This window comes from Tiliqua scincoides, chromosome 5, assembly GCF_035046505.1.
Source record: "Tiliqua scincoides isolate rTilSci1 chromosome 5, rTilSci1.hap2, whole genome shotgun sequence".
NCBI lineage: Eukaryota > Metazoa > Chordata > Lepidosauria > Squamata > Scincidae > Tiliqua > Tiliqua scincoides.
Genome location: NC_089825.1, coordinates 28,397,943 through 28,423,776, shown reverse-complemented (window position 1 = coordinate 28,423,776; position 25,834 = coordinate 28,397,943). Strand labels below are relative to the sequence as shown.

General features: G+C 41.7%; 1 protein-coding gene across 1 annotated transcript; it reads left to right on the top strand.

Moving 5' to 3' along the window:
* The first annotated feature begins 1,090 nt into the window (after positions 1 to 1,090).
* SEM1 (SEM1 26S proteasome subunit) lies at positions 1,091 to 10,941 on the top strand. The gene is made up of 3 exons (XM_066628802.1): positions 1,091 to 1,226; positions 9,236 to 9,329; positions 10,751 to 10,941. Exons 1-3 carry the CDS (start codon positions 1,151 to 1,153, stop codon positions 10,791 to 10,793), a joined length of 213 nt encoding a protein of 70 aa, XP_066484899.1. The 5' UTR covers positions 1,091 to 1,150; the 3' UTR covers positions 10,794 to 10,941.
* Positions 10,942 to 25,834: the final 14,893 nt, after the last annotated feature.

The window sequence follows — 25,834 nt, the reverse complement described above, 5'->3', positions numbered from 1 at the left end:
GGTGCAGATCAGGTCAGTGTCAGCATAAGGCATGGTCTCCTGAATGTCTCCATCAGGAAACCCCATGGTTGTCATACTGAGTTCTATAAGGGGAGATAAAAAATTAATATTGTCTACTCTATAAGAATGGGGTGGCTTCAGATCATCATTTAGGGTGTAGTAGATACTTCAAATTACATGGCAGCTGCAACTCTGAAGAGACTGAAAGCCCAATTCTATCCAGTTTTCCAGTGCTGGTGCAGCTGTGCCAATGGGGCAGACACTGCATCCTGTGGTGAGGAGGCAGTCACAGAGGCCTCCTCAACCTGTGGGAACATTTTATTTATAAAATGTTCTGATAAATAAAATGATGAACAAATGAACAAGTCATCTGATCCTATCCATAGCTACTCAGAAGGAAGTCCCACTGTAGTCAAAGGGGCTTACTCCCAAGTAAGTGTGACTGAGACTGCCTTCTGTGAGCCAATCCTGTGCCTGTCTACTCAGAAGTAAGTCCCACTGTAGTCAAAGGGGCTTACTCCCAGGTAAGAGTGGCTGAGACTGCCTTCTGTGAGCCTATCTTCTGCCTGCCTACTCAGAAGTAACTCCCACTGTAGTCAATGGGGCTTACTCCCAGGTAAGTGTGACTGAGACTGCAGCCTGTAAGCCTATCCTCTGCCTGTCTACTCAGAAGAAAGCCCCACTGTAGTCAATGGGGGCTTACTCCCAGGTAAAGTGGCTGAGACTGCCTTCTGTGAGCCTATCCTCTGCCTGTCTACTCAGAAGGAAGTCCCACTGTAGTCAATGGGGCTTACTCCCAGGTAAGAGTGGCTGGGGCTGCAACCTGTGCCTGTCCACTCAGCGTGCGGGGCTGCCTTCCTGCCCTCTCTCTGGTGCCTTCCTGCCCCTCCCAGGCTGCCTCCAAAGGAAGGCGCTGCTGTCACCCGGGTAACGGCCGCCCTCAGTGAGCAGAGGACCTGACAGCGAAGGTGGGGGGAGGGGATGGGCTATTTGCTCAGGAACCACAGAGATGTGGTTGCCTAGATCGGCCCGTTCCCGCAGGGGGAGCGCGCATGCGCGACGCGCGTGGATTCCACCGCTTTCCCGGCATTCTCAGCGGGGAGCAGTAGAGAGGGGGCGAAGCTCTAGAAGGTCCGGAGTCAGGCTGACCATGTCCGAGAAGAAGCAGCCCGTCGATCTGGGGCTTCTGGAGGAGGACGACGAGTTCGAGGAGTTCCCTGCCGAAGGTAGCCGTGGCGGGTGTGGGGAGCGGCTTAAGGTGGTGGCCTGACTGGCTGGGGGACCGTGGCTGTGCAGAGGCCGCACGAGGGGGTTGAGTGAGCGCCTCAGAAAGGCAGGCCCTGAGCGCGCGCGCCCGAGTGCGCGCGCACGAACACAGGCCCTGAGCGCGCGGGGGCGCGCACACTCGCACCCGCACGCTCTTTGCGCTCTGTAGGTAGTAGTCCTCAGGGAGGTCTGCTGCGCAGGCGGCGTCCCTGGGACTGCGCTGGGGCCCTGCCTTGCGGGCCCGAGCAGGATTCTCCGCCTCCCTGACCCCCCTTAGAGGAGGACATGCCCCCCATTGCCCTGCCCTGGGGAAGGGAGAGGGACCCACAGCTATGTGTGTGTAAAATGTGTGTATATAAAATGTGTGTATGTATATATATTATGTGTGTGTGTGTGTGTATACACACACACATATGCTTGTGTGTGTGTGTTTATGTGTGTCTATATACATATGTGTGTCTGTATAAAATATGTGTTTGTATATGTGTGTGTGTATCTATAAAATGTGTGCATGTATATATGTGTATATATATTATGTGTGTATATATAATATTTATTCTTAACAAATATTATTAGCAATATGATGAACAACAAATAATGCATTTATTATTATCATTTAGTTATTATTAATTATTAACAGTATTTATATGCAACTTTTCAACAAAAAGTTCACAAAGCAGTTTACCAAGTCAAGCAACTGAAGGCTCCCTGTCCCACAAGGGCTGGCACTCTAAAAAGATGCAAAAGAAGGCTAGCAGACAGCCACTGGGAAAGATACTGTGCTGGAGTGAGGAGAGCCAGTTACTCTTCCCCAGCTAAGCAAAACAAGAGGAGCCCCCACTTGAAAAACTGCTTCTTGCTCAGTTAGCAGCAGAGGCTATTAGATTTCCTTGCAGTCAGGCAAGAGTTTTCAGCTGATGTGTTTCACCCAGTCATCGAGTCCTTCCCAAGGACCTGGGCTGCCTGATTTTTGTCCTGTCTTGATGTTGCAAGATGTAAGCATAGTTGGTGGGTGGTAATTCCTGTGGCTGCTATGCTGTTGAGGTGCTCTTCAAGGTGTTTTCAAATTGCACCAAGGACACCAATCACCGCCTTATTATTATCATCATCATCATCATCATCATCATCTTGATACTAGTCAGATAGGTGTTTTCGACTGGTTTGTTTCACCCACCTATTGAGTCCTTCCCAAGGACTTGGGATGCCTGACTTTTATCCTGTTTTGCTGTTATAGATATCCTTGCAACAACAACAACAACAGTATTTATATACCGCTTTTCAACTAAAAGTTCACAAAGCTGTTTACAGAGAAAAATCAAATAACTAAATGGCTTCCTGTCCCAAAAGGGCTCACAATCTAAAAAGATGCAAATGAATACCAGCAGACAGCCACTAGAACAGACAGTGCTGGGGTGAGGTGGGCCAGTTACTCTCCCCCTGCTAAAAAAAGGAGCACCCACTTGAAAAAGTGCCTCTTACCCAGTTAGCAGGGGTTGCAAGATGTAAGCTGTTCCTAGTAAAGTTGCTTTTTGCTATTGATAATTTCTGTGGCCCCTATTAAGATGCTCATTAAGGTGTTTTGAAATTGCACTGAGGGCGCCAATCACCACCACCATTAATAATATTCCAAAGTACATGAAACACAGTTGTTAACTGGTGTTGAACAATTGGTAAAAGTCTCCATCTAAGACTTCAGAATCAACTAGGTACCGTGTTTCCCTGAAAATAAGACACTGTCTTATATTTTTTTTGGCTCAGAGAAACGCACTAGGTCTTATTTTCAGGGTAGGTCTTATTTTCTTTAATGTACAACAATCCAGTCATTCATGTACAAAAATATCTTACAAAAATAACCCCTCAGCACCCAGGAGGATGCCTGCCTGCCAGTCTACTCAGAAGTTAGTTCCTTTATAGTTAATGGGACTTACTCCCTGGAATGTGTGGAGAGCCTCAAAGGCCTTTAGGCAGGGTTTCCTCGCTTACTGCTTCCCACCTCAGCTCCTCCTCAGCGTCCTCTGCCCAAGGCAGCACAGCAGGAACTTTCTAGGTGGCATGCAGGAGTGCAGCATTCTGGTTGCACTGTCCACCCACCCTGCCCAAGGACCCCTCCTGCCCCCCCCTGTCCTGGCCCTGTTCACAACTAGGTCTTATTTTTGGGAAAACACAGTATCGGTGCAGATGTTCCTAAAAGCGCTGTTTTTTGCAGTTCTGATGGTGTTATTTCAGTAAGCTGCAGTTGTTTAAAGTAATTTGCAAAACTTTTTGAGATAGTTCCAAGTGCCCCAGTGATAATGGGGACCACTTTGGTATGTTTTGTCCATAGTCGTGTGATTTCAGTGGTCAGATCTCCATATTTTATCATTTCTTCTAGTTCTTCATCAACTCTGGCATCTACAGGAATTGCAATATCAATTCTTCTTCCTATTATTATTATTAATAATGTTAATAATAATATTATTATATTATTAATATTGGCGCTTAATTAATTAATCACCATTAATTAATATTAATAATATTAATAATAATAATATTGGTGATGATGGTGGGAGAGTAATTCTGCCTTACTTTCTAAATAGAAGCCATTCAACTGGAGTGACACGTGGTGAGGCTTGCAATGAACATACACAGCGGCTGCTTTTGGATATATGGCAGACTTCTGTTGTGGCAGTTGATAGACTGAGACTGCAGTCTTGTGTGTGCTTACCTGGGAATAATGTCCATTGAAGTCATTAGGGCTTACTTCTGAGTACATGTGCATAAGATTTTACTGTAATAGATTTATTACATGTGGCATAAGATTAGAGCACACCATCACTGGATGGTGCCACAGGACTCTGTTGTTCTTGTTGTGATATACTGTCCCAGCTGCTTCTCTGGAGTATATAAAGGTTTGGATCGAATGTGTGTCTTGCCTGCCAGGTTGTTCCTCTTGTAGTTTGAAAAAAAATTTGAAAGGTCTGATATTTTACTCCTCGTTGAATACATATGCTTGGTAGGAGGAAGATCTTCCAGCTACTTAATGCTCAAAATAAAAGGTTTTTTATCATTGATTAGCAGAAGTATTGGAATGCAAGGAAGAGAGTGTAAAATGTATATTAAGTATCAGGTGCTTATTGCTGAATAATTGTTAGTGTGTATTTACAACCCGTCTCCATTACTTGCAGCTATTTCATAACCATGTTTACTTGGAGTAAGCCCTGTTGCTGTCAATAGGGCTTGCTTTCAGGTACTGTAATTGTGATTGCAAGCCCAAGACAATCATGCAATTCATGAAGGGGACAATCCTAACCCCTTATGTCAGTGCTTTCCAGCACTGGCATAGCAGTGCCAATGGAACATGCGCTGCATCCTGCAGTTGGGTGTCTCTCACGGAGTCCTCCTCAAAGTAAGGGAATGTTTGTTCCCTTACCTCAGAGTTGCATTGCCCTTATGTCAGTGCTGGAAAGCACTGACATAAGGGGATATGATTGTGGCCATAGTTCCACAGAAGCAAGTTCCATTGAGCTTGCTGAAAGTCTATGTAGGATTGCTCTGTTATTTGTAAATACATAGACTTGTAGGTTAAATATCACTTTAAGATTTAGGGTCTCCATGATTGTCTGAATTACTCTGCATAGGACCAGGCTGCGCATAAATAATTTTGCAGAATAGGCTACTTCTCTCCATTGTATCTGACCTTCATGTTTTAGTTTTCAGAGCTTTTTGTAAGAATGGGTGAAGAATGGGCACATTTATGTATTTTAGTAGGCATGAATTACATTCATAGCATTTTAAGCATTGGATTTTCTACTGGATTATTGTAAAATGTTTCAAGGCTATTTAATAAGCATCATTTTATTGCTACCTGTGCCAGTGAACTTTTCATACAGTTGCTTTAAATGTGATCTTAAAATAACTGAACATTGACTAGTCATTGCTCCTATTACCCATACCCAACATATGTTACGTATCTCAAAAGTACGCTCTTTAGTTTTCTTGCCAGTGGTAAGTCAGTGTAGAATTATATTGATAGATGAGGGCAATGTAGTGTACAAATAATGTTTTTGTTACAACATCCTGTGTTTCTAGGTGAACTTGTTGCTGTCCAGATTCAGCCATCTGAAATCAATTTGTTTTGTTTTTGTTAAGCATTCCATTTGCTATAGTGTTGCAGGTACTCTTTCACATATGCCTATGAGCATTTATCACTTTCCAAATATTTTCATATAACAGATTTGAGAAATGGAGTACATGGGGGGGGGAAATGGACAAAATATGTTTTGGGTCTGATTGCAAGGCTTACTAAAATTGTACTACAAATAGAATTCTAAGGTTTAAGTCTTTTGTAATGTTGTCATATTGTACTAAGCTCACAAAACATAAGGAAGCTGCTTCTGCTGAGTCAGATGAGCTCATCTTGCATGAAACACATATGCTCTACCACTAAGTTATACCCCAATTCAGAACTTTTAGATCCCTGTATTGTTGTATAATTGTCGTTGTATTGGATCAAAGGACAGTAAAGCAGCTGGGTAATGTTATATGGTGAATATCCCAGTGTACAAATAGCATCCCTAAGGTACATGAATAAGGGCAGGGTAACTCTCTTCTTTTGTGCTTGCTTTTATGTGAAGTTGTCTTCTGATCATAGTGCAGCAAGTTTAATGAGTAAGGAACTCTTGGAGCAAGTGAGGTGATGGCATTGTTGGACCAATCAAATGTTCCAAAATGCTGGATGTTAAACAGAACTCTCTTTCAAGCAACAGCCTATTTTGAGTTCTTAAGGAAGGAGGAGAAAGCTATTCTGGTTCATGAGCTTCCTCAAGCTTCTTTGGAAAATTTTGCTCCCATTGCAATTTGCTCCCATTTCCAGTGCAAAATTAAGCCATTTCTGCCCAATGTTGCATATACACAACAGAGATCAAATGTATACCCCATGGGTTGGGCAGAAATGGGTGGTTGTTTTGTGTACAGTGAGCACATATTTTACACCAAGCCAATACACCTTTACTTGAAAGTGCATCCCACTTAAATTGAGACCCAATCCTGTCCAGCTTTCCAGCACTGATGCTGCTGTGCCCTTGGCACATGAGCTGCATCCTGCTGTGGGGGCAGTCATGGAGGCTTTTTTTGAAGTAAGGGGAGATTTATTCCGTTACCTTGGGGCTGCATTGCTGCTGCACCAGCTCTGGAAAATTGGATAGGATTGGGGCTTCAGTGCTTCCAAAAAAGTCTACTTATTATGGAGGTACTCTTCATCCCTAGGAACTCAGTAACTGACAAAAAAAAATATATACTTCAAGGACAGGGTGTGGTGGTTGATTACCTGGAACAAACATTGCATTTTCAGTTATGTATTGTATTGTTGTGTTTACTATTTTCAACAGAAGTTAATTTATTAAAATGCAGAACAATATTTTGATCTAAAATACATTACATTAATTTTTTCAATTAGTTTTCTTGTGTTTATTAGTATACTAATGGTACTTGTAAGGAGCTTGGTCAGTAGCCCAGTTAAGCTGCATTGCAGAATCTTATGCATGTCTGCACAGTCAGTAGTAGACCTGGTAGTATGAATGAATGAATAAACCTTTATTAGGCATAGATAGAAAAATCATAAAAGCAAACATAATTAGTCCTAGTACCGTTTATCAAAAACGGAGTTAAGATACTAAATTACGATTAAAACATTTACAGTTCAACATAAAATATCAACATTTTTCACAAATTACATTAAGAAGGCTTGGAAATCACCAAAAGTAAAAATTTAGAAATTCCCTCTAGCACATCTGGTGAGCAGTCATTTAAGAGACACTTCAGTTTTGCCTCATCCGAAAGCCCATTCATTTTGCCGAGAAGTGGAGTCATGTAAGTGTGGCGGGATCTAGTGTGCCAAGAACAATAAAAAAGAATGTGTATGATTGATTCAACATTTCCCAAATTACAAGGGCAGAGGCGTTCTTTATATGGTATTTGCCTATATCTGCCTTCTGTGACCTTGGATGGAAACACATTGAATCTTGCCAAAGAGATTGCATGATGTTCAGAGGGGTTGATCAGAATACTCAGATAAGGAGCCATTTGCCCATACTTTAGCGGGATAGAGAAATTAAGAGGGGAGCAAATTCTAGAAGCAAGTTCAAAGAGGTTTTGTGCCTCAATGTCTAGCATTCTTTGCTTTACCCTTTGATAAACTTCAGGGAATGGATAGAAACTTAAAAAATCCAATGAAAAACCAATTGATTCGATTTTTGATTTAATTTGGCTATACCACTTAGAAGAACCAGACTCAGATAGCATTCTGGATAGAAGACTGCCTGCTTTCACGTTATAATGTAATTGGAGCCAATAGCATATGGTTAAAAGCCATGCTCTTGATACTAAGAGCGATTGTCCAGTCTCCAAACATAATGCAGAGTATGGTACAGATTTAGGTAAACCCAGGATAGCCCTCAAAAATTTAGCTTGGATACTCTCAAGGGTGTAATTTATAGAGCTAATCCAGATAGGGCACCCGTACAGGAGCTGTGCCGATACCTTGGCATTAAATACCTTGAGAGCAGCTGGTATATAACTATTGCTCTGACTAAAAAAGAATCGACTGGTGCTCTGCAAAGTGATGCGGGCCAAGTTGGTAACCAATTTTTGATGAGTACCCCAGCAAAGATTGTAGTGGAAGTGAATTCCAAAGCTTTTGACCTGTTCCAGTTTCTCCCCTCCAATAGACCAAGTACCTGGGCTCCATGATTTTGAAAAGACCATAACTGGTTTTCTGAGAGTTCAGTTCAAGTTTGTTACATTTCAGATAGTCAGAAGTTCTATTTAAAAGTCGCTTAAGTCCAATAGGTGTACAGGATACTAGCACTGCATTATCTGCATAAAGCAATGCTGGAATATGCATTGAACCTAGTTTGGAAAAATGTCCATCTATCTGAAGCAAAAAGGGGGTAAAATCGTGTAGAAAAAGATTAAAAAGAGTGGGTGCTAAAATGCACCCGTTTCACTCCCCTTTCGACCTGAATTTTGGGGGTCAATTTCCCCGAAGATGTAAATTTAATTTGGCAGGTGGTGCCTGTATAAAGTTTCTGAATAAGAGTTAGAAGTCTAGGGTCTATATTGAGTTTAACTAGTTTGTCCCATAGCAGCGATCTATTAACGGAGTCAAAGGCTCCTTTAAGATCCAGAAAAGCAACATATAATTTTTGATTTTTTAGCCTTGTGTACTTGTCAATCAGATGAGCTAAAACAGCACAGTGATCAACTGGTGAAGATCCTTTTCGAAATCCTATCTGATCCCACCCTGGGACCTGGTAGTACCTAAATAACAACATCAAGGCTTTAGCATCCAGGTACCTGGCGTTTTTTCTGTTTCCAAATATGTAACCTTTTACAGATCCTTGCTAGTCAGCCAGAACTCTAGTCCCTTCTCTTGCCTTAATTGAGGCCTACCTGGTATTTAGCTTCCTGGGCTAGTATGTGAGCGAGCAGCATCTGATCTGCTGCTTTCTCATCTTTGCTTTATTTTCTCATCCCATTTTGTTTATCAGCTCTGCCTGGCCCCAGCTCACCTTGTTCATTTCTTCCACCCCAAACGCAGTTGTGCAGTGTCACAAATCTGGAATATCTGTGACCGAAAATTACCAGCCAGACCTTTTGAGAGGCTCAATCTGTGAATTGCTTCTGTGATTCAACTCCAGCCATGACTTTACAAACCATGGTTCTTGGCTGTGGTCCAGACCTAATGTTAAAATATATTTTTCACACTGAAAGAACCTTTATTTTTTTTAGAATGCTGAGATGTTCAAATGCTGAGAAAAGCCATATATGTTGCCTTTGTAGTATTAAGATTTGCATACAGCTGTGGCTTGCTGTGAATTTGATTGTTAAAATTAAAAGGGAATGAAACCTTTTCCATTTCAGTTATGGAAACCTTTTACTCAGTGTTGCAGAGCTGTGTATAAAATGTGTTCTGCGTCTTTCTTTTTTCCAGACTGGGCTGGTTTAGATGAAGATGAAGATGCACATGTATGGGAGGACAACTGGGATGATGACAATGTTGAAGATGATTTCTCCAATCAGCTAAGGTCATTTGAAAGTTTCAGCACGCACACACACACACGGGGGGGGGGGGTCAAGACTGCAAGCTAGAACTCTTAAAACAAGAGCCAGAACTGGCCAAAGCAAACTTGGTATCTAGCTACCAGGCTGAGTATGGATCTGTGTTTTTATTATAGAAGACATTACAGTGCAGTAGTTGGTTGGCAACCTTCAGTCTCAAAAGACTGTGGTATAAGCCTACAGCACCCGGTATTCCCAGGTGGTTGTCACAGTCCCAGTGCAGTAGATTTAAATATCAACTTGTGTCTCCAATGGAATTTAGCCATGCTGTGCACATAATGAAATGGTTGTAATGACCAATAATAAACACAGCCAGGCCCTAAAAAGGGGCTGATTCTCTTTGAGCTATCTTGTTGTAGCTGCTGATCAGTCAGTCTAAAAAGTGATTTAAAATTGACTATAAGTTTTTATGTTCTTGCTATACAGTGCATATCGACAAAATAGTAGACATTCAAAAAGCATAGGAGATACTCATGGCTTACTGATTGAGGAATATTTCAGTTCATATATTTTCTAATCCACATTAAGACTTCTTAATGTGAGCACTGCATGTACTTGTGTTGACTGCATGCTTCGGAATGTCTGACCTTTTTGTCTCAGAGATAAAGTCCTTTTTCAAAGCAACAGAGACTTAAGAGTAGCGTACTTAGGTGATGTTGAATGTAGATCTGTAGTGCTCGATAGCCTTGGAAACTGAGCAGCTGGAAAACAGTGCAAGGGCAGAAGCAGCACCAATGTGGGGTAGAAGGAGAAGCAACAACTCAAGATAATGGAGCAAGTTTTTAATATACTACATCCAAGTCTTGCCCTGATATGCAACTAGTATTAATAGGAGGAAGTACAGTAAGTATCATGGAGAAGCACAATAAGAAATCCTATTAAACATTTTATGTGTAGTTGGCCCTCATCATCCATGGATTTCACTCAACATGGATTGCAAGCCCATGCTGCGAGGGAACTCGGGGCCTCTCAGACGCGACCAAAAATATCATCTGGCAGGTTTTTTGAGGAGCAGGGAGTTCCATACTCCATCTCTCTACACCTCAGAAGGCACTTCAGGTTTTTTGTGCTGGACCTCTCTGCAGATTCCATTATCCACAGAAATCAGTGTCCATGGGAGGGGGGTGGGAACTGATCTCCCATGGATACCGAGGGCCCACTGTATTTGAAGTCTTCATTTGAATTTTCCTACTGAAAAAGTAGAATGAGTGAAGTAGAATAAGTGAAAAATTGAAGAATAAGAATATGTGAAGTTAGAAATGAGTGAAGAATTGGAAGACATTTTAAGAAATGATGGATATAATAACTGTAATGAAAAAGAATTCAGTTATCTAGCTTTTTACATGATAGTTTAACAAATTTGTCTGGGGGGTGCTTATCTTTACAGAGCTGAATTAGAAAAACATGGCTACAAGATGGAAACATCATAGCTTCCAGGGATGTTGCAATCTGCAGTTGGACTATAAACTGAGTTCTGAAGCATATGGAAAGCAAGATGGAAGAGGAGAGACTAGAGTGTCCCATGATTCATGTTCTAAACTTTGCTTTTGTTTTGTGTAAATAAAACTTTGAATTCCAGCATTGTATCATTCCAGTGCCATTCAGGTTCACCTTTGAATTACTGCTCTATTCCAAAATAATATTGCTAGCTGTGCTAAGCAAGACATGGGTTTACTGTAATATAGATATCTGTAACATTACTGACTGTGGTGCTCTGGGAGACACTGAAAACCTTTGAGATATTTTCCAAGTTCATATCAGGACCAGAAACAATCTTACAACAGTTATTCTTTTACCCACTGCTTAACAAGTCTTCAACTGAGTTACAGCATTTGATTTTCTTAGCTTAAATAAGTAAACAGTGCAAGTTTATTTCCTCTGAAGAAGAAGTATCTCCTTAAAATCAGCCTACGGAAGGATTGCAAACTTGTAAGTCAAGTTTTCATGTTTTTCAGCATGACTAGATCGTGCTAAGGTGGGTTTATGTTTCATAGGTTTACCTGTTCTAGAATTCTCAGCGCTACAATAGATGAATCTACTTTGCTAAGCCTTCCAGTAATAAAAATGAAAGTATTACATGTACCTGGTTAACCTTGAAGTGTCATAAATACAGTGGTGCTGTCAGGTGAATATGCCATCTAGCACTTGTTTTTCATAAGCACAAAGAAGGGCAAAAACCTCTTCTAATTTGAGTTACAGGTCAGAGATGTTTAAGAACAGAGCAAAGACACACATGGGAGTAGCCTAATATTAGTACTAGAAACACTTTCTTTAACCTTGTTTAGCTAAATAACCTTGAATGTACCATGACGTAATTAGGTAAATTTGATAATGGTATGTTGGCAGTTCCTAGGGAAATACTTGGGCGGGTTTGTTAATCAGCCAACTTATGGTGAGCTCTGGCTAAGGTTATTTGCAGGACATCATGACTCCCCTGCCCTAAGCCAATTGTTCTGAAAAAGATATGCCTGTAGGTCAAATTGGTTGTACTGCGAAACTAGATAGTGCAACTTTAAGTAGCTTTATTCCTTGATCCAATTTTGCATGGTTTGGGGGGGGGGGAAGCAAATGTCTACTTCAATAGGTTAGTCATACATTTTATTACTCAAGCTACATGAGTCATTAAATAAGTATATGGTAAAACTCACCATCTTAGAAACAGACTTGAGAGCATAAATGCTTTGAGGTTTTTTTTTACTTCTCTTCCCCAGGCAGTGTTTTGGCACTGCATTGGGAATTGCAAAAATGGGATAAAATGTAGTTATAAATAATTGGGAACAGTCAAAAAGTTTGAGTGAATTGCTAAGGTGATTCTTTTTAGTAGCATCAAGTGAAATACAATCACCTAGAAGATACATACTGAAGTTAATTCTAAACCCAACACTAAATCTCAAATAGTTGGCTAGGTGCAAGGAATTCCTTTAAACTAGAAGCACTTCTTATAATATGACTAATTATCCAATTGACTATAGGGTTGATCTAGTGTTGTCCCTTCTTTCCATCAATACTCAAGTGGGGAAATGGGTTAAGAATGTTTTAACGGGAGGCAGGGCCCAAGCTTTCCAAACTGTCTCCTGAAAAATTCATTCCATTTGGTTCAGATATACAACCTGATCTTTTGTGGGGAGGAGAAAAAGTGAAGACTATTGGGAAATCTTGTTGGAGAATCTGCTTTTTAACAGAGGAAAGTGCATGGAACTCTGATTCTATACACAGATTTCATGATGGCTTCAAGTCTTTCCTCATAACTTTTCCTGAGCAATGGCTCCCAACATGCCTTGTTTATGTATCCGTGGTGTGGGTGAATGCAAAACTGTCTGTGGACCACATACGTCGTATGTGGTTTTAAGGGGAACAGTTTATAGAAAATTAGTCATTCTTCCTTGTTCAGCAAGTTTTTCTGTTTTCTGCTCACATTTTTCTTTTCATCAATTTTTTATTTAGCGTTTCATTTAAAAAAAATTATTTTAAAACATAGATTGTATTTTTACCACCATGAGTTCGGACAAATTATTTGTCTTGTTTCTCATTTCCTCCCTCTCTGTTTTTGTCTGCAAATGGCTTTGAGAAGGGACCAACTGATAAAGAACCTTACGAAAGGGTATTTTCTTGTGTTTATATAGTAAGGAAATCAGAGAGAAAATTCATTAACTTGGTCTGCAATTAACAGAGAAGAGAATCTTAAGGATAGATAGTAACAAAACAAAAACTGGACAGTGTAGCTGTAATTGCTTCCAAAAAGAGAAGGAAGATAAGTGTTGAAGGTTTATTTATGTGGGAATATAAAATACTGATTGCTTATACTGAGGTCCGTAGAAATAATGCACAGTCCTTTCAGCAGTTGCCATGTAGTTTTCAATTGGACTTTTATCACCCTTTTAATTAAAGTAATTCTTAAATAATAGAAAAGTTTCTGCTAAAGTAGGAAATAAAGCATTCAAACAGCAGCAGGGTATAATTAGAGAATTCCTACATTCACATCCAAGCACCTTCCCTGGTCTTGCAGCCTTTTTCTTCAAATTATCAGATGTGCTGTGATGGGCCTATTCCTAAAGGCCAGTCCATAATTCTAATCACCCTAAAAGTCTTGTGCTAAGGATCAGGCCCTTAGTCGTACTTTGGTTCTAGCATGAGAAAAGGAATTTTATCATGTGTGCTTCCTCCTTGGTCATAGGAAAGCAGAAATATGGACATGTGTAACCTTGGTTTGAGCTGCCTCTCCTGTTATTAGAAGGCATATGTATAAATCAATTGGCTGCAGTTCAACAGGCTTCCTGTTAGCTGACATGAAAGTAACTCTCCACCCTCTTAATGCAGGATCTGTTTGGGAACTCTGTAGTTAGTTTTGCATAGCCTAATGAGTTGCATCATAATTCAATCTAATACTCTATTGATACATTTCTCCTACAAATCCTTGCAGGCAAGGGTAGTGTCTTGACAATGCAGAGTCCATGTTGAAAGAAATGAACCATAGTTGAACTACGGTTGGCAACATGTACGACTAAACACAAATGTCCCGTTTATGTCTGCCTTGAACTCCTAGCGCTATTGTGCAAGAAGTAGCTACTTCAATTCCAAGAAGCATTCCATTGATTTCATAGAATCATAGAGATGGAAGGGACCAATAGGTCATCTAGTCCAACCGCCTACTTACAGCAGGAAATTCTCATAGAGCTTCTTCAGCAGGTCCATGTTGAGCTTCTGCTTGGAATATCTCCAGTGAGGGAGAATGCATCACCTCCCTCACTACCCACTACCTCCCTAGGCAATCTGTTCCACTTCAATGGAACAGTTTTTCAAGTCAGCGCATTACGGTTGCAGCCTCTGTTTTTATGACACCTAATTCCTTCCACTATAATGAAATATATTCTGAATTTGCTGACTTCAAATATGTCACTCTATAACAGTAGTTAGCAAAGCAGAAAGATTAATAGTATGTAAAATGCCCACAAATTATAACACACGTTTTTGTACTGTCTATTTCTTGTGTTACTGCATATGAATACATTATAGAGGGGCTTATTTTAAATGATTCACCTATGAGGTGCCTGACTATCTAGGCTTTGCTGTCATGCAGCCTGGGTGTTTGTTGATTGTAGCATAGGATGAACATTGGAAATACCGTAGTTGTTGAAAGATGATAAATATGGAGAAGATAGAACTATGAGTTTACTATTAGAGGACTGCAGGCTTTGATATAGGAGCCAACATGGAAGGAGTTGAGTTGAGCTTGGAGAGACAGAATTTGGGTGGTTGATCAATATCTGTTGACCACAGTGAAGTAGTGTTGGATATTCCTTAAAGGCAAGAAGGTTTTCCTGCTGGTAGTAGCCAGTCCTCGTTATTACATCATGATGTCACTGGGTAGCAAAGCTGTAAAGCTTATCCAGAAAGGGGTTTGCTCCCAGCAAACTGGACCAGGCATGTTCTTCTATGGTGGACTGAAGGACAAATCAAAATCCTCTGCATGAGTGCATTGCCTTCTATAAATGCAAACTTGAAAAATCTGTGCCAAACTACTCATGCTGTCAACGAGCAATCCATCTGAGCTCATGCATGTGCATATATCATTTCCACAGGCAGAGAAGAATGCATTGGTTTAAAGTAATATGCATATTGTCTGAATTTTTTTACATCATGAGTATATAAAGCAACAGTTCTCTCTGTAGTAGAATAATAAAGATGGTTAGTAAACTTGGGCTCCTTCAAGATGTAGTCTGTAATACATCGTCTGCAATCCTGAACTTGCTTGTAGTAATTTATATGTCACACAAACATAAATTAAAAATTTGCCTTTTACTGGATGAGACCATTGGTCCATCTTGGTAAGTTTTGTCTGCACTGATTGGCAGCAGTTCTCCACAGTTTCAGGCAGGAGCAGTGGTGTAGCTAGAGGGGTGCAAAGCACTACGTTTTGCAAGAAGCCTCCCCTCAACATGCAAGTTGCCCCTTCCCCTCCCCTTCGGATCCGTCCCATTTGGTGGGAGCAAAAGGGAGGCAAATGCCTCTGTTTTGTTCCTGTCAGAATGGCTCGGAGGGGAAGGGGCTGCTTGCATGTTGTGGTGAGGCTCCCTGCCAAACTTAGTGCTTTGCACCCAATCTAGCTATGCCACTGGGCAGGAGACATCCCCTACCTAGAAATATCAGGGATTGCCTGCAAGCCAAACAGTTGCCCTACTTCTAAAAGTTACAGCTTCTCCCCTAATGTACAACTCCAAAGCACAGTGATAGAAATCCAGGGTTGCTCCTTCTGTGCATGACCAAGATTTCTCTTTGGCGAAGTTGTACCAAACTTGCCCACTGTGATAAGATGATGCACGATAGTGTGGGTCAGCTTGTGAGAACAGCTTTGACAAATCCCTAGGGCTGCACAACCAGAGTCCTGAATTGCTTTAAGACAATTGTATTTCATTGATTCGTCAAAGACCAATCTTGATTGCTGGTGCAATATTTGTGAGCTTTGGGGGCTATTAGGTGTATCATTGCCTGACACTTGCTTAGCAGATGTTTGTAGTTTTCTCCAAAGATGCTTTTATTTTTTACAGTGTCACGGAAGATGAATGGGGCTTGAGATTGGCAATGCTGTCTGTTATCTGTCATGTAAGCTGTACAGAAGCTTCAATCTAAACACAAACACCATCTCTCACTGGACTTAGACCCAGATGGGCTTTTTCTTCTATGTGTGTCTGTGTATTTTATTACACCTCCCCTTGGTTTACCTTGCTCTTGTAGCTGCTATTCTTTGCCATCTGTCAAGATAGGCAGAAAAGGGATTTAGTCAGCCTGGTTGTCAACTGTTGTAGTCTGTTTTTGTTTCTCCCCCACCTTTGTAGTGTCTGGGGGCTTTCTTTTAAAAACAACAACACACATGCACACAGCAGGTGAAAAATACCTGTCTCTTCGTATTGATTCTAGAATTACTACTGTGTGTTTCCTGAAGGTTCTGACAATTTAAAGACTGTAAAACAAACTGTGCCTTCAATCACACCAACACCATCTAACTCAAGTCAATGGAGCCACATGGAAGTGTGCAATTAAGGGTGGATGCCAACCTCTGGGATGGATGCATTTGCCAATATCTGCATGTCACCAATATAACCAAAGCAATCCTTTAATGAGTGCAAGGTAATACAAGGACGGTTGTCACTCCAAGCTACTATGCAAGGCTTCCTCCCGCCTCAACCTTTTGGAAAAGTAGCCAGTTTTCTAGAGGCTTTGGAAGTGGGAATAGGCTATTTTTCTGTCTGCTGGAAGTACTTTTCAAAAAGCATGATTTTCTAGCTCTGAAATATAGTTAAAATTGACCCTCTGTGGAAAGTAGTGTGGATTAATGTGCTTGTGTTAGCAGCTTGGAATCTCTGCCCATGGATTCCTGGGCAGCTGCTCCACTTGTTTGCCAAAACGACTGGCTGGTGAACAGTGTACTGGAGTCAAGTAGCTAAGGCTAAACTAAGCTTAGGAACATGTAAATGCATATTCCGCTCCCGTGTTTACTTTGCCTCCATTCCCTTTTCCCTTTCACAAATTTTAGACTGTAAGGTTTTGGTGGCAGGGACCTATCTTCTCATAGTTTGTAAACTTCCACTCACACTGGAATGGAAATAAGGGCACAGTCCTAACCAGGTGCACTCAGAAGTAGCAAAGGATTGGAGTGCCTCACTGGGAAATTGGTCAACAGTGTTGGTGCCACTACTGAGACCACTGTGTTCTGTTTATCTGTAGATACAGTATCTGATTTCTGAACAGCCTCAGGGTTTGAGGCAATTAGTTATCATTCCATCACCCCTTTAGGACCCACCAAAAATCAGGTTGAGACCCACCAGTGGGTCCTGACCAACATTTTGGGAATGACTGGACTAAAGAATTTAACACCTTCTATGAATAAGACTGTGCATATTTCACATAGGAGTGAGTATAGCATATGTACCTCTCTTCCTGTTGAAATGAATCATGAAGGTGTCCTCCCAACTTAAGGTATGGTTACAATAAAACCATTCTTTCCCCATTGCTTGAATCTAAGTAAGCTTGCACTTCTAAAACAAGCAACTGCATAAAATCAGGTAAAGGGAACATTGCACAACAATGTGCTGACCACAGCAGTGTGCGCTGTCAGGACATATGCCTGACTGATAATGGTGAATGAGCTTAAAAGAGGATGGGGAGTGGAGGTTGACATATGCTGAATGTAAAGCAGAAGAAATCTCAGAACGTCCTTGCTGGCAAAGACAGTTTATCCTATAGGAATGGAACCTACTCCCACCCACCCACTTTGTATGTAGTCAACCCTTAGTTCCCCTAGCCCAGTGTTATCAATTATGCTAGTTCTTCAGGGGTCTTCTCCATCTGTACTACTTGAGATCCTCCTTGCTGGAAGGGGCTGGGAACAGCGCCTGAGACCTTATGCATGAAAAGCATCTCCTCTGCTGTTGGGCTACTATGGCAATGGCTGGCACCACATTCATGGAATGTTCCCTCTGAAAATCTGTCAGGCTATGGGCAGCCCAATCCTAAGTAGGACTTGAGCCAGCGCAAGCCATAAGGCATGTTTGCACTGACTCAAGAGCTGGCTGCACCAGCACAGCGATGTGTGCTGCACTGCCAGCAGCAGATTCCATCCCTGTCACTTGGAAGTCAACTCCATTGAAATCAAAAGCACTTACTCCCAAGCAAATGTGTCAAAAATAGGTTGCTAGAGGTAGCCAGAGGTTTTAAACAAATTTCTATTCTCTTCAACAGGAAAAATTCAACCACTCCAAAGGTCTAAGTACATTAATCTTCGTTCTCCATTTGCCCTTCTGCATTTGCCTAAATCCCCTTCAAATGCTCCTTAGGTTGGTGGTGATGCGCTCCTTCCAATTACTGTGCCTGGAATATGCGTCATGACAAATGATTTCAAAAACTGTGCATGTCATTTCTTCCTAAATAGGCCCCTTTACACAATAACTGCGAGGGCTTTTTTCTGTGAATATGTAAATAGGTTAAAAAGAGGATGCATCCACTATCACAGAGAACATTATTCCAGTGTTACACTTAAGAGCCTTTCAGAACAATTTGCTAACACTTTGTGCTCCTACCAGAAGTGCCAAAAATTGCTCTGTTCATGCAATTTTTCAAACATTTCACCTGAGCGCAAGTATGAAAAAGTCCACCAATGGGGCATGTATTTAGACCACTGTTTCTCAAACTGTGGGTTGGGACCCACTAAGTGGGTTGCGAGTCAAATTTCAGATGGGTCCCCATTCATTGCAATGTGTGTATTATATTTAATAGGTTTGATGCTACCATGGTATGTGACTGCATTTGGGGAAATATTACAGATCTGTACTTTTAACAGACTCCTAAGCATATGTTTTAATAATGATAATCAATGGAAGTTACTGCTGGGTAAGTGTAGATAGGATTGCAGCCTTTGGGATGTTTGGGGAAATTTTTTTAAACAAATCATCAACTGCTTGGGAGGGTAAGAGCGTTCTTTATTTTAAATAAATGCTTAAACTTACACTTATAGTAAACTTTTAATTTACTTACTTAATAAATTAAATTTGATTCTGTCATATCAAGGATGTTGAAAATTTTCCTGCCTGATGATGTCACTACCAGCCATGACATCACTTCCAGGTTAATGACATCACTTCCAGTGGTGATTCCAACATATCCTCATTCTAAAAAGTGGGTCTAGGTGCTAAAAGTTTGAGAACCACTGATTTAGTCTGTTTTAAGAACTCAGAGGGTTTTGGAAATAGAAGGGCATGCTCCATGAGATTGAATTATACGTTAAAGTAGCGTGTTACATTACCATCTTGATGTGATTGTATGTTAATTTGCATTTTTAAATTAGTGTCAGCACAATCCTATGCATGCCTACTCAGAAGTAAGTCCCATTGTGTCCAGTGGGGCTTTCAGGAAAGTGTGTCTAGGATCAGCTTGTATCTTTAAGAAAAAACTGCTGGATATCAACATTATTGGAAGATTCATACAGAGTCTATGTACGTTTCCAAAAAGGCTTGTGATTTTGGAAACTTGTGCATTACTGAACATGAAAGAATTGTGGTTGAATTCAGGAAAAGTATCTGTTGCACAATCCCAGTGATATATGAATAAGACATCTAATACCATATGTATGTTATTTCATATGTATGTTATTTCATTTCATAAGCCATAAGTTGGCTTATGTGGGCTTTTGCTGTCTATCAGTATAAAATTTTAATATAAAAGATTTGATGCTCTGCAATACCCAAGCAAGGATCCCCTAACCTGGTGGAAGGGGTACTGGGAAGAGGGTCCTCCTAATTCTGGTGTGTGGATTGGTGGTGGTGGTAGTTCTAAAGGGAACAGATTCTGCACATGCTAAAAGCCATGTTCTTTTAAAATTATGACTTCACATGCTCCAGGGCTGAGCCTGCCACTAAAAAAGGGGAGTGGGGAGACCATTACCAAATTCATCCTTGTAGATGTAATGTCCTGACCATTATGTGATGCTATTAAGAGTTTTGGGGAAATTCCTCAGGGTCACTTTTGTCCAGGTAGCTCTGTGTTCTCTCAAGGCATTTACTCTGACAACAGAAGCTGGGGAGTTTCCTGTTTTTATTGCACATTAACCTGCCCACCACAGGCAGCCCTCCAAAGAGAAATTGTCTGAATGTCTCCTGGGGGCAAAGTGGCAGCAGCACATTTAAGTGACATGAAAGCCATCAGTCTCTTGAGTTATCCAGTGGTTACAACAGAACAATTTCTGCTCCCCCCAGTCCACTTCCTCTATCATCTTGTCATTCTTTACAGCAGTGATGACTGCCTCCCTCGCTCTTTATCTGTGCTATTCTCCTGAAACCGATATGAGGAGCACCTGGCATTGACCATATTCTTGAAAACCATTGCCATAGAAAAAGAACATCCTGTGGGAGGCTTTTGGGACTTGGGGTGGGCATTCACTGTTTTGTGCCCAATAGAAAATGAGCTGCAAACTCTTGAAAGTCTTAGGACTAAACTACATATGATGTTAATAACACTTGTGCAAGAACAACTGGACTACTGCCTTTTGTAAATGGTATACATGCAAGGATCCAGCCTGAATTGAGACCATGCTGGGAGGAACAGGGGAACTGTAGTGCTTTGCCCTCACTTTCATTTCAATACAGACCAGATCACCCATGGGTGCTACTTGACAAGAACTAAAAATCTCCCCGTGGTGCCATTGGGAGTTTCCCCCCCCCTTGCCTAATAGTGTCTGTTGTGGGGGGACGGGGGACGAATGGAGTTATGGTATTATAAGCAGACCACATTGTCCTTCAGGAGTTAGGTGGATTAGGCTGGTGGGTGAGGGTTACATCCTACCAGGGTTTGGAAATTCCTCCTAATCTCTCCCTGACTCCAAAAGTGATGGTTGTGACAATGGGTGTGCCATAGATAATGTGTGAACCCAATTTCAACCTTTTATCTGACTTCAAAGTCACTAAGTGCACGTCTTGCTCTCCAGTTCGGCCTTCTGGGTACCCTGGAATGACTGTAAAGGTTTGGGGGAACAGTCCTTGAACTCCATTTCTAGGGACAGACTATCAAAAGTCGACACATGTAAGGTCTCTAGCAGCCTCAAGAGCACCAGACCCCGATGATTAATAATTTAAATATTAAGAATTATTATTAATACATATAATCAGTGCTTTTTTGTTAAAAAAAAAAAAAGGTGCAGGAACTCACAACTTGTTAATCTTTTATTTATTTGTTTGTTTGTTTGTTTGTTTATTTATTTATAAACCATTTTTTATTGGAGAAATAAAATATTTTTTATGTGCTTCCCCCTAAAGATGAACTTACTTCTGAGTAGACATGCATAGGATTGGGCTGTCAATCTCCACATCCCCTTCCCCCTAGCTGCTTTTTCTACACATGGGGAAAAATACTGTACAGGTGCACTTGCAGCGTGTAGCATGTAGTGTGGCACTACTTTGAGGAGAAGAAGCAGTGAATGGATTCCGAAAAATGGCTTACATGAGTTCCATGTAGTAAGATTACTCTAAGCAACTGTGGGAGTAAGAACAAAAAAGGAATTCTTACATGAGAGGGGTCCTTAGGTGCACACAGAAACAGCTACGTTTGCGAACAAGCAATTAAATATGGTTTAATTCCGGTATCAGAATACTCTGTGTCTTTGGGAAGGCGCTTGGCATGCAATTGTATGTTCTCTGCTGCCCTGAGCAGCTGCTGAGCATTGCTGGAGAGGAGCTGCAAACGCTGGCTGGTGGAGGGCATGCTTGTGGGGGAAGGATGAGGAGGATCTCTGGCAAGGCTGGACAGCACGTTGTACACACGTAGAATCCCTTTTCACCTGCCTTTAGCATGTGAAAACGGGTGCAGATATATATCTCTGCCAGGAGTAAGAGCCCAATTCTAGGTATGTCTACTCTGAAGTAAGTCTCGTTCTAGTCAATGGAGCTTACTCCCAGGAAAGTGCCTAGGATTGCAGCCTAAGAGCCCAATCCTATGCATGTCCACTTTAGTGAATGGGGCTTACTGTGGATAGGATGACAGCCTCAGGGCCCAATCCTGTGCCCGTCTACTCAGAAGTCAGTCCCATTAGAGGCAGTGGGGCTTCCTACCAGGAAAGTGTGGAGAGGACTGCAGCCTCAGAGCCCTTCCTCTGCCTGTCTACTCAGGCTGCAAGGCTATGACACTTTCCCGAAAGTAAGCCCCATTGAACACAATGGAACTTACTTCTGAGTAGACATGCATAGGCTAGGGCTCTCAGGTTGCAAGGCTATGACACTTTCCCAGGAGTAAGCCCCCTTAAACACAATGCAACTTACTTCTGAGTAGACATGCATAGGCTTGGGCTCTCAGGCTGCAAGGCTATGCACGCTTTCCCAGGAGCAAGCCCCATTGAGCACAATGAGACTTACTTCTGAGTAGACACACCTAGGCTCGTGCTGCAGATTGGCACGGGGGCTGCACCAGCCAGCTTCCTTCCCCTCCTCCTCCGCCAAGCCAGTACCTGGGCGTTCCGTGGGTGCCACAGCCCGTCTCCCTGGCTGGCTGGCTGTCCGTCCTCCTCCTCAATGTCGGCGCGTGTTCCCCGCACCCTCCACCGGCTTAGAAGCTGCGCGGGGAAGCAGAGCGCGGGGGAGGGGAGGCGGGCTGGGCTCAGGCGAGAGCTTGGAGATGGAGGCAGGAGGCGGTCATTGTGCGGTCAGGCAGGGGCCAGGCACCCGGCCACCCTGCACCCCCCAGCACCCACCCAGCGAATGCCTCTGTTTTGCTCCCCTCCTCCTGGAATGCCTCCGAAGGGGAGGGGCCCCTGCAAAAAGGTGCCGGAACTCCGTCCCCCCACGTTCCATCAGAAAAAAAGCCCTGCACATAATACTTTTTTTCTAGATCTCTTTTTTATCTAGTGGGTCATGACAGATTGTCATTTTCAAAAGTGGGTCCTGATGCCTAAATGTTTGGGAAGTATTGACCTACAATATTGTCTAGGTTGGAAGTTTATTTTGTTCTCCCATCCTGCCTTCTAAAACATTGCGAACAGGAAGGACAAAGGAGGTGGTGGGTGATCTGTTTAAAGAGTTTTTCACTTGGATACTGTTTTTATCACTTTTTCTAGGAAATAGTTGCTTCAGTGTCATAATTAAGTATATGAATATCTTGCCTTCTGTACATCTTATGTCTTTACACCAGACAATGTTCTTCCTCTTTGTGATATTGAGAGAAAAGTGTGGATAGTTCTGTAAAGAGTTTAAATGCAAATGTAGATAGAAATCCTAAATCTTCTGCTCAATCCAGGGAGGGGGGAGGAATGGTGGAGGCAGGTGGTACTCTCCTACCACCTGAGGGGACTGCCTCATTTGACCTAATGGGTGGGCCAGTCCTGATGCAGGCATTAAAGACAATCAAACTGGTTGAAGGTTGTAGCCAAGCAAGTTTCTTAGTGCCTAAATCGGAGTATGACTTTCCTGTGGAAAAATCCTACTAACTTTGAGAAGATAGCTGACATAATAGGTTAAACTAGAAAGAGAAAACAAAGAAGAAACTTTGAAATTACTTTGAAAAACAAGGAGGATGTAAAATGGCAAGTGAAGAGGAAAATGGTGGGGCTCAATTACAGTTATGATAAATTACATCTTGATTATGATCAATTCTCTATGCTACAATTACATTTGGCCTATTTGTACCTAGCAGGTACATCAAATATTGCAACATATCCATAACGCAATATTCTGTAGCATATGCCAAATTAATGGCATTACCTTAAACAACCTTCCTTAAATATACCACTTGAACAAATTGCACCAGTTTAGGGTGAAATCATAAAATGCACATGTCAAGTGACAGAAATAATTGCATTTAGGAAAAAGATCCATTTAAAGAGGTGGAGATTAAAGTCACCAAAGTGGCAAACAGCATAAACATTTGGGGGCTTTTTTTCTTTTCTTTTTTTAAAACTTCTTCATAAAAAATCTCATTTGATCAGTTCAACAGAAATACTTGTAAGGGCTGTCTCCAGGGAGTTTACAGATCCCAAGTTATAGTTTGAAGACATGTGGTGCAGCAGTGTAACTAAAGCTAAGCATTGGGAACTTCCATGTTCTCAGTAGGACCATTTGTCCATCTCATCCAGCATTCCCAACACAAATGGGAAGCATTCCCCCTCCCAGGTTTTCATGCAGGGGTCTTTGCCAGCCTCATCTGAAGATATCCCAGATTGGACTTGGAACCTTCTGTATGCAGTGGTGTCCCCAGTTGGGGGGGGGGGAGTCCAACCCTCCCTGTACTCACCAGAAACAACGTGTGGCACCCAGAAGTGGTTCAGCTGAGACACGATGATGTCATTCTGTGAACTGCTGAATTGCTTCCAGGCCAGCAATTTTGGCCGCTCAGAGCCTTGGGGGCAGGAGGTCCCATCTGCCACCAAATGCAGCACAGCCTCCATTTGGCAGGGACTTAAGTGGCATGCACATCCCTTCCCCAGGGCATGTTACCTGTGGAGGACTATCTCTGGCTCTGCTTGCTACGAATGCAAAGCATGTACTCGTCCACTGTGCTACAGCTGCTCCCCTGAAGCAGGTCTGAATCTGGTCACTACCTGGATAGCAAATCAGCTGGGAACTCTAAATACACTACCTTAAAAAAATATTCAATAATAATGTCGTTCCTCTTATAATGTTGGTACTTCATAGAAAAGAAAGGAAAATTACAAATGAATAATTCTGTTTTTGATGCCATGTTTCAGCCATAGAACACAGACTTAAGGCCCAATCCTAATGGAGAGGCGCACCGGTGGAACATGCATTCTGCTGGTGTGCCAGGCTTTTGTACCATTGTAAAAGTGCCATAAAGTACTTTGTGACTATACAAAGGCTGCCCACGCTGGCAGGAAGGGCACTATAAAAATGTGTATTTGTATGTGTGTATTTCTGTTATATATTAAATATAAGAATTACATTAAAGGAAATGCCCAAACACACTCTTATTCTTCCATTTAAGATGAGCCACAACTGAAAAATGATCTCAGTTTTTCTTTGTTGGCTTTTGTTAAATTTAAAATAATGCAACATTTTCTTCTCCAGGTCAAACTAAAGATGGTAACCAAAACCTGTTCTTCTCATGAGTAATTCCAACCAAAAAAAAAAAAAAAGCATTTAGATTGACAAATGACTTTCAGATCCCTACATCAAGCATAATTTGGCACTAAGTACTAACATTTGAAAAACCCTGATTCCTTGCAGTAGTGGCCTGTACAACAACAGACTTTTGGCAGGTTTGAAATACTGCAGCAACCTTTAATTTAGAGAAATTATTACCAGTAAGAGAAAGCAGGTTGGTCATGTGCATGCCTTGAACTGAAAAAAAAGAAAGAAAATAGAACTCAAAGTGCATATTCTCCAGACCTGGTTTTGCTCTGAAGTTGATTTGTACCTCGCTAGCAGCTGTTCAAATAAGTAGCTGCCCAGAGGAAACATATGTATAATGCCTCTATAGTTTAATTTCTCTTTGCATCTCTCCAAAGTCCAAATGCAGGCTCTTAATAGAATGAAGAAATAATAGGTCATTTATATGATGATTGGAAAACAATTCTTGGACTCTGAAGATCAGCCAGTGAAGACTTTACAAAATTATTTGCAAATGGATCAGTGGTCTGCAGGATTTTCAGTGTCTCTGTATTGCACTGGTTGCTTTCAGATCACTGTAGTGTTTCTCATACTGTGAGTCGGGACCCACTAGGTGGGTCACGAACCAATTTTGGGTGGGTCCCCTCTCTTTTCAATATTTTTTTAATATATTAGACTTGATGCTACCATGGTATGCGACTGCATTTAAGGAAATGTTATAGATCTGTACTTTTAACAGGCTACAATGTATATGCTTTCTCCTGGGTAAGTGTGGATAGGATTGCAGGTCAATTGCGGAGCTATCATAAGGTCCAATCGCGCAAAAGCCCCAGGTGCGACACACCAGGACCCTGAGGCTCCTGATGGGGGCGGAA

Coding starts and splice junctions, on each gene's coding strand:
- SEM1 (XM_066628802.1), top strand. CDS start 1,151: ATGTCCGAGAAGAAGCAGCCCGTCGATCTGGGGCTTCTGGAGGAGGAC. Junction 1,227..9,235: donor CGAGGAGTTCCCTGCCGAAG/GTAGCCGTGGCG, acceptor TCTTTTTTCCAG/ACTGGGCTGGTTTAGATGAA. Junction 9,330..10,750: donor GATTTCTCCAATCAGCTAAG/GTCATTTGAAAG, acceptor TTATCTTTACAG/AGCTGAATTAGAAAAACATG.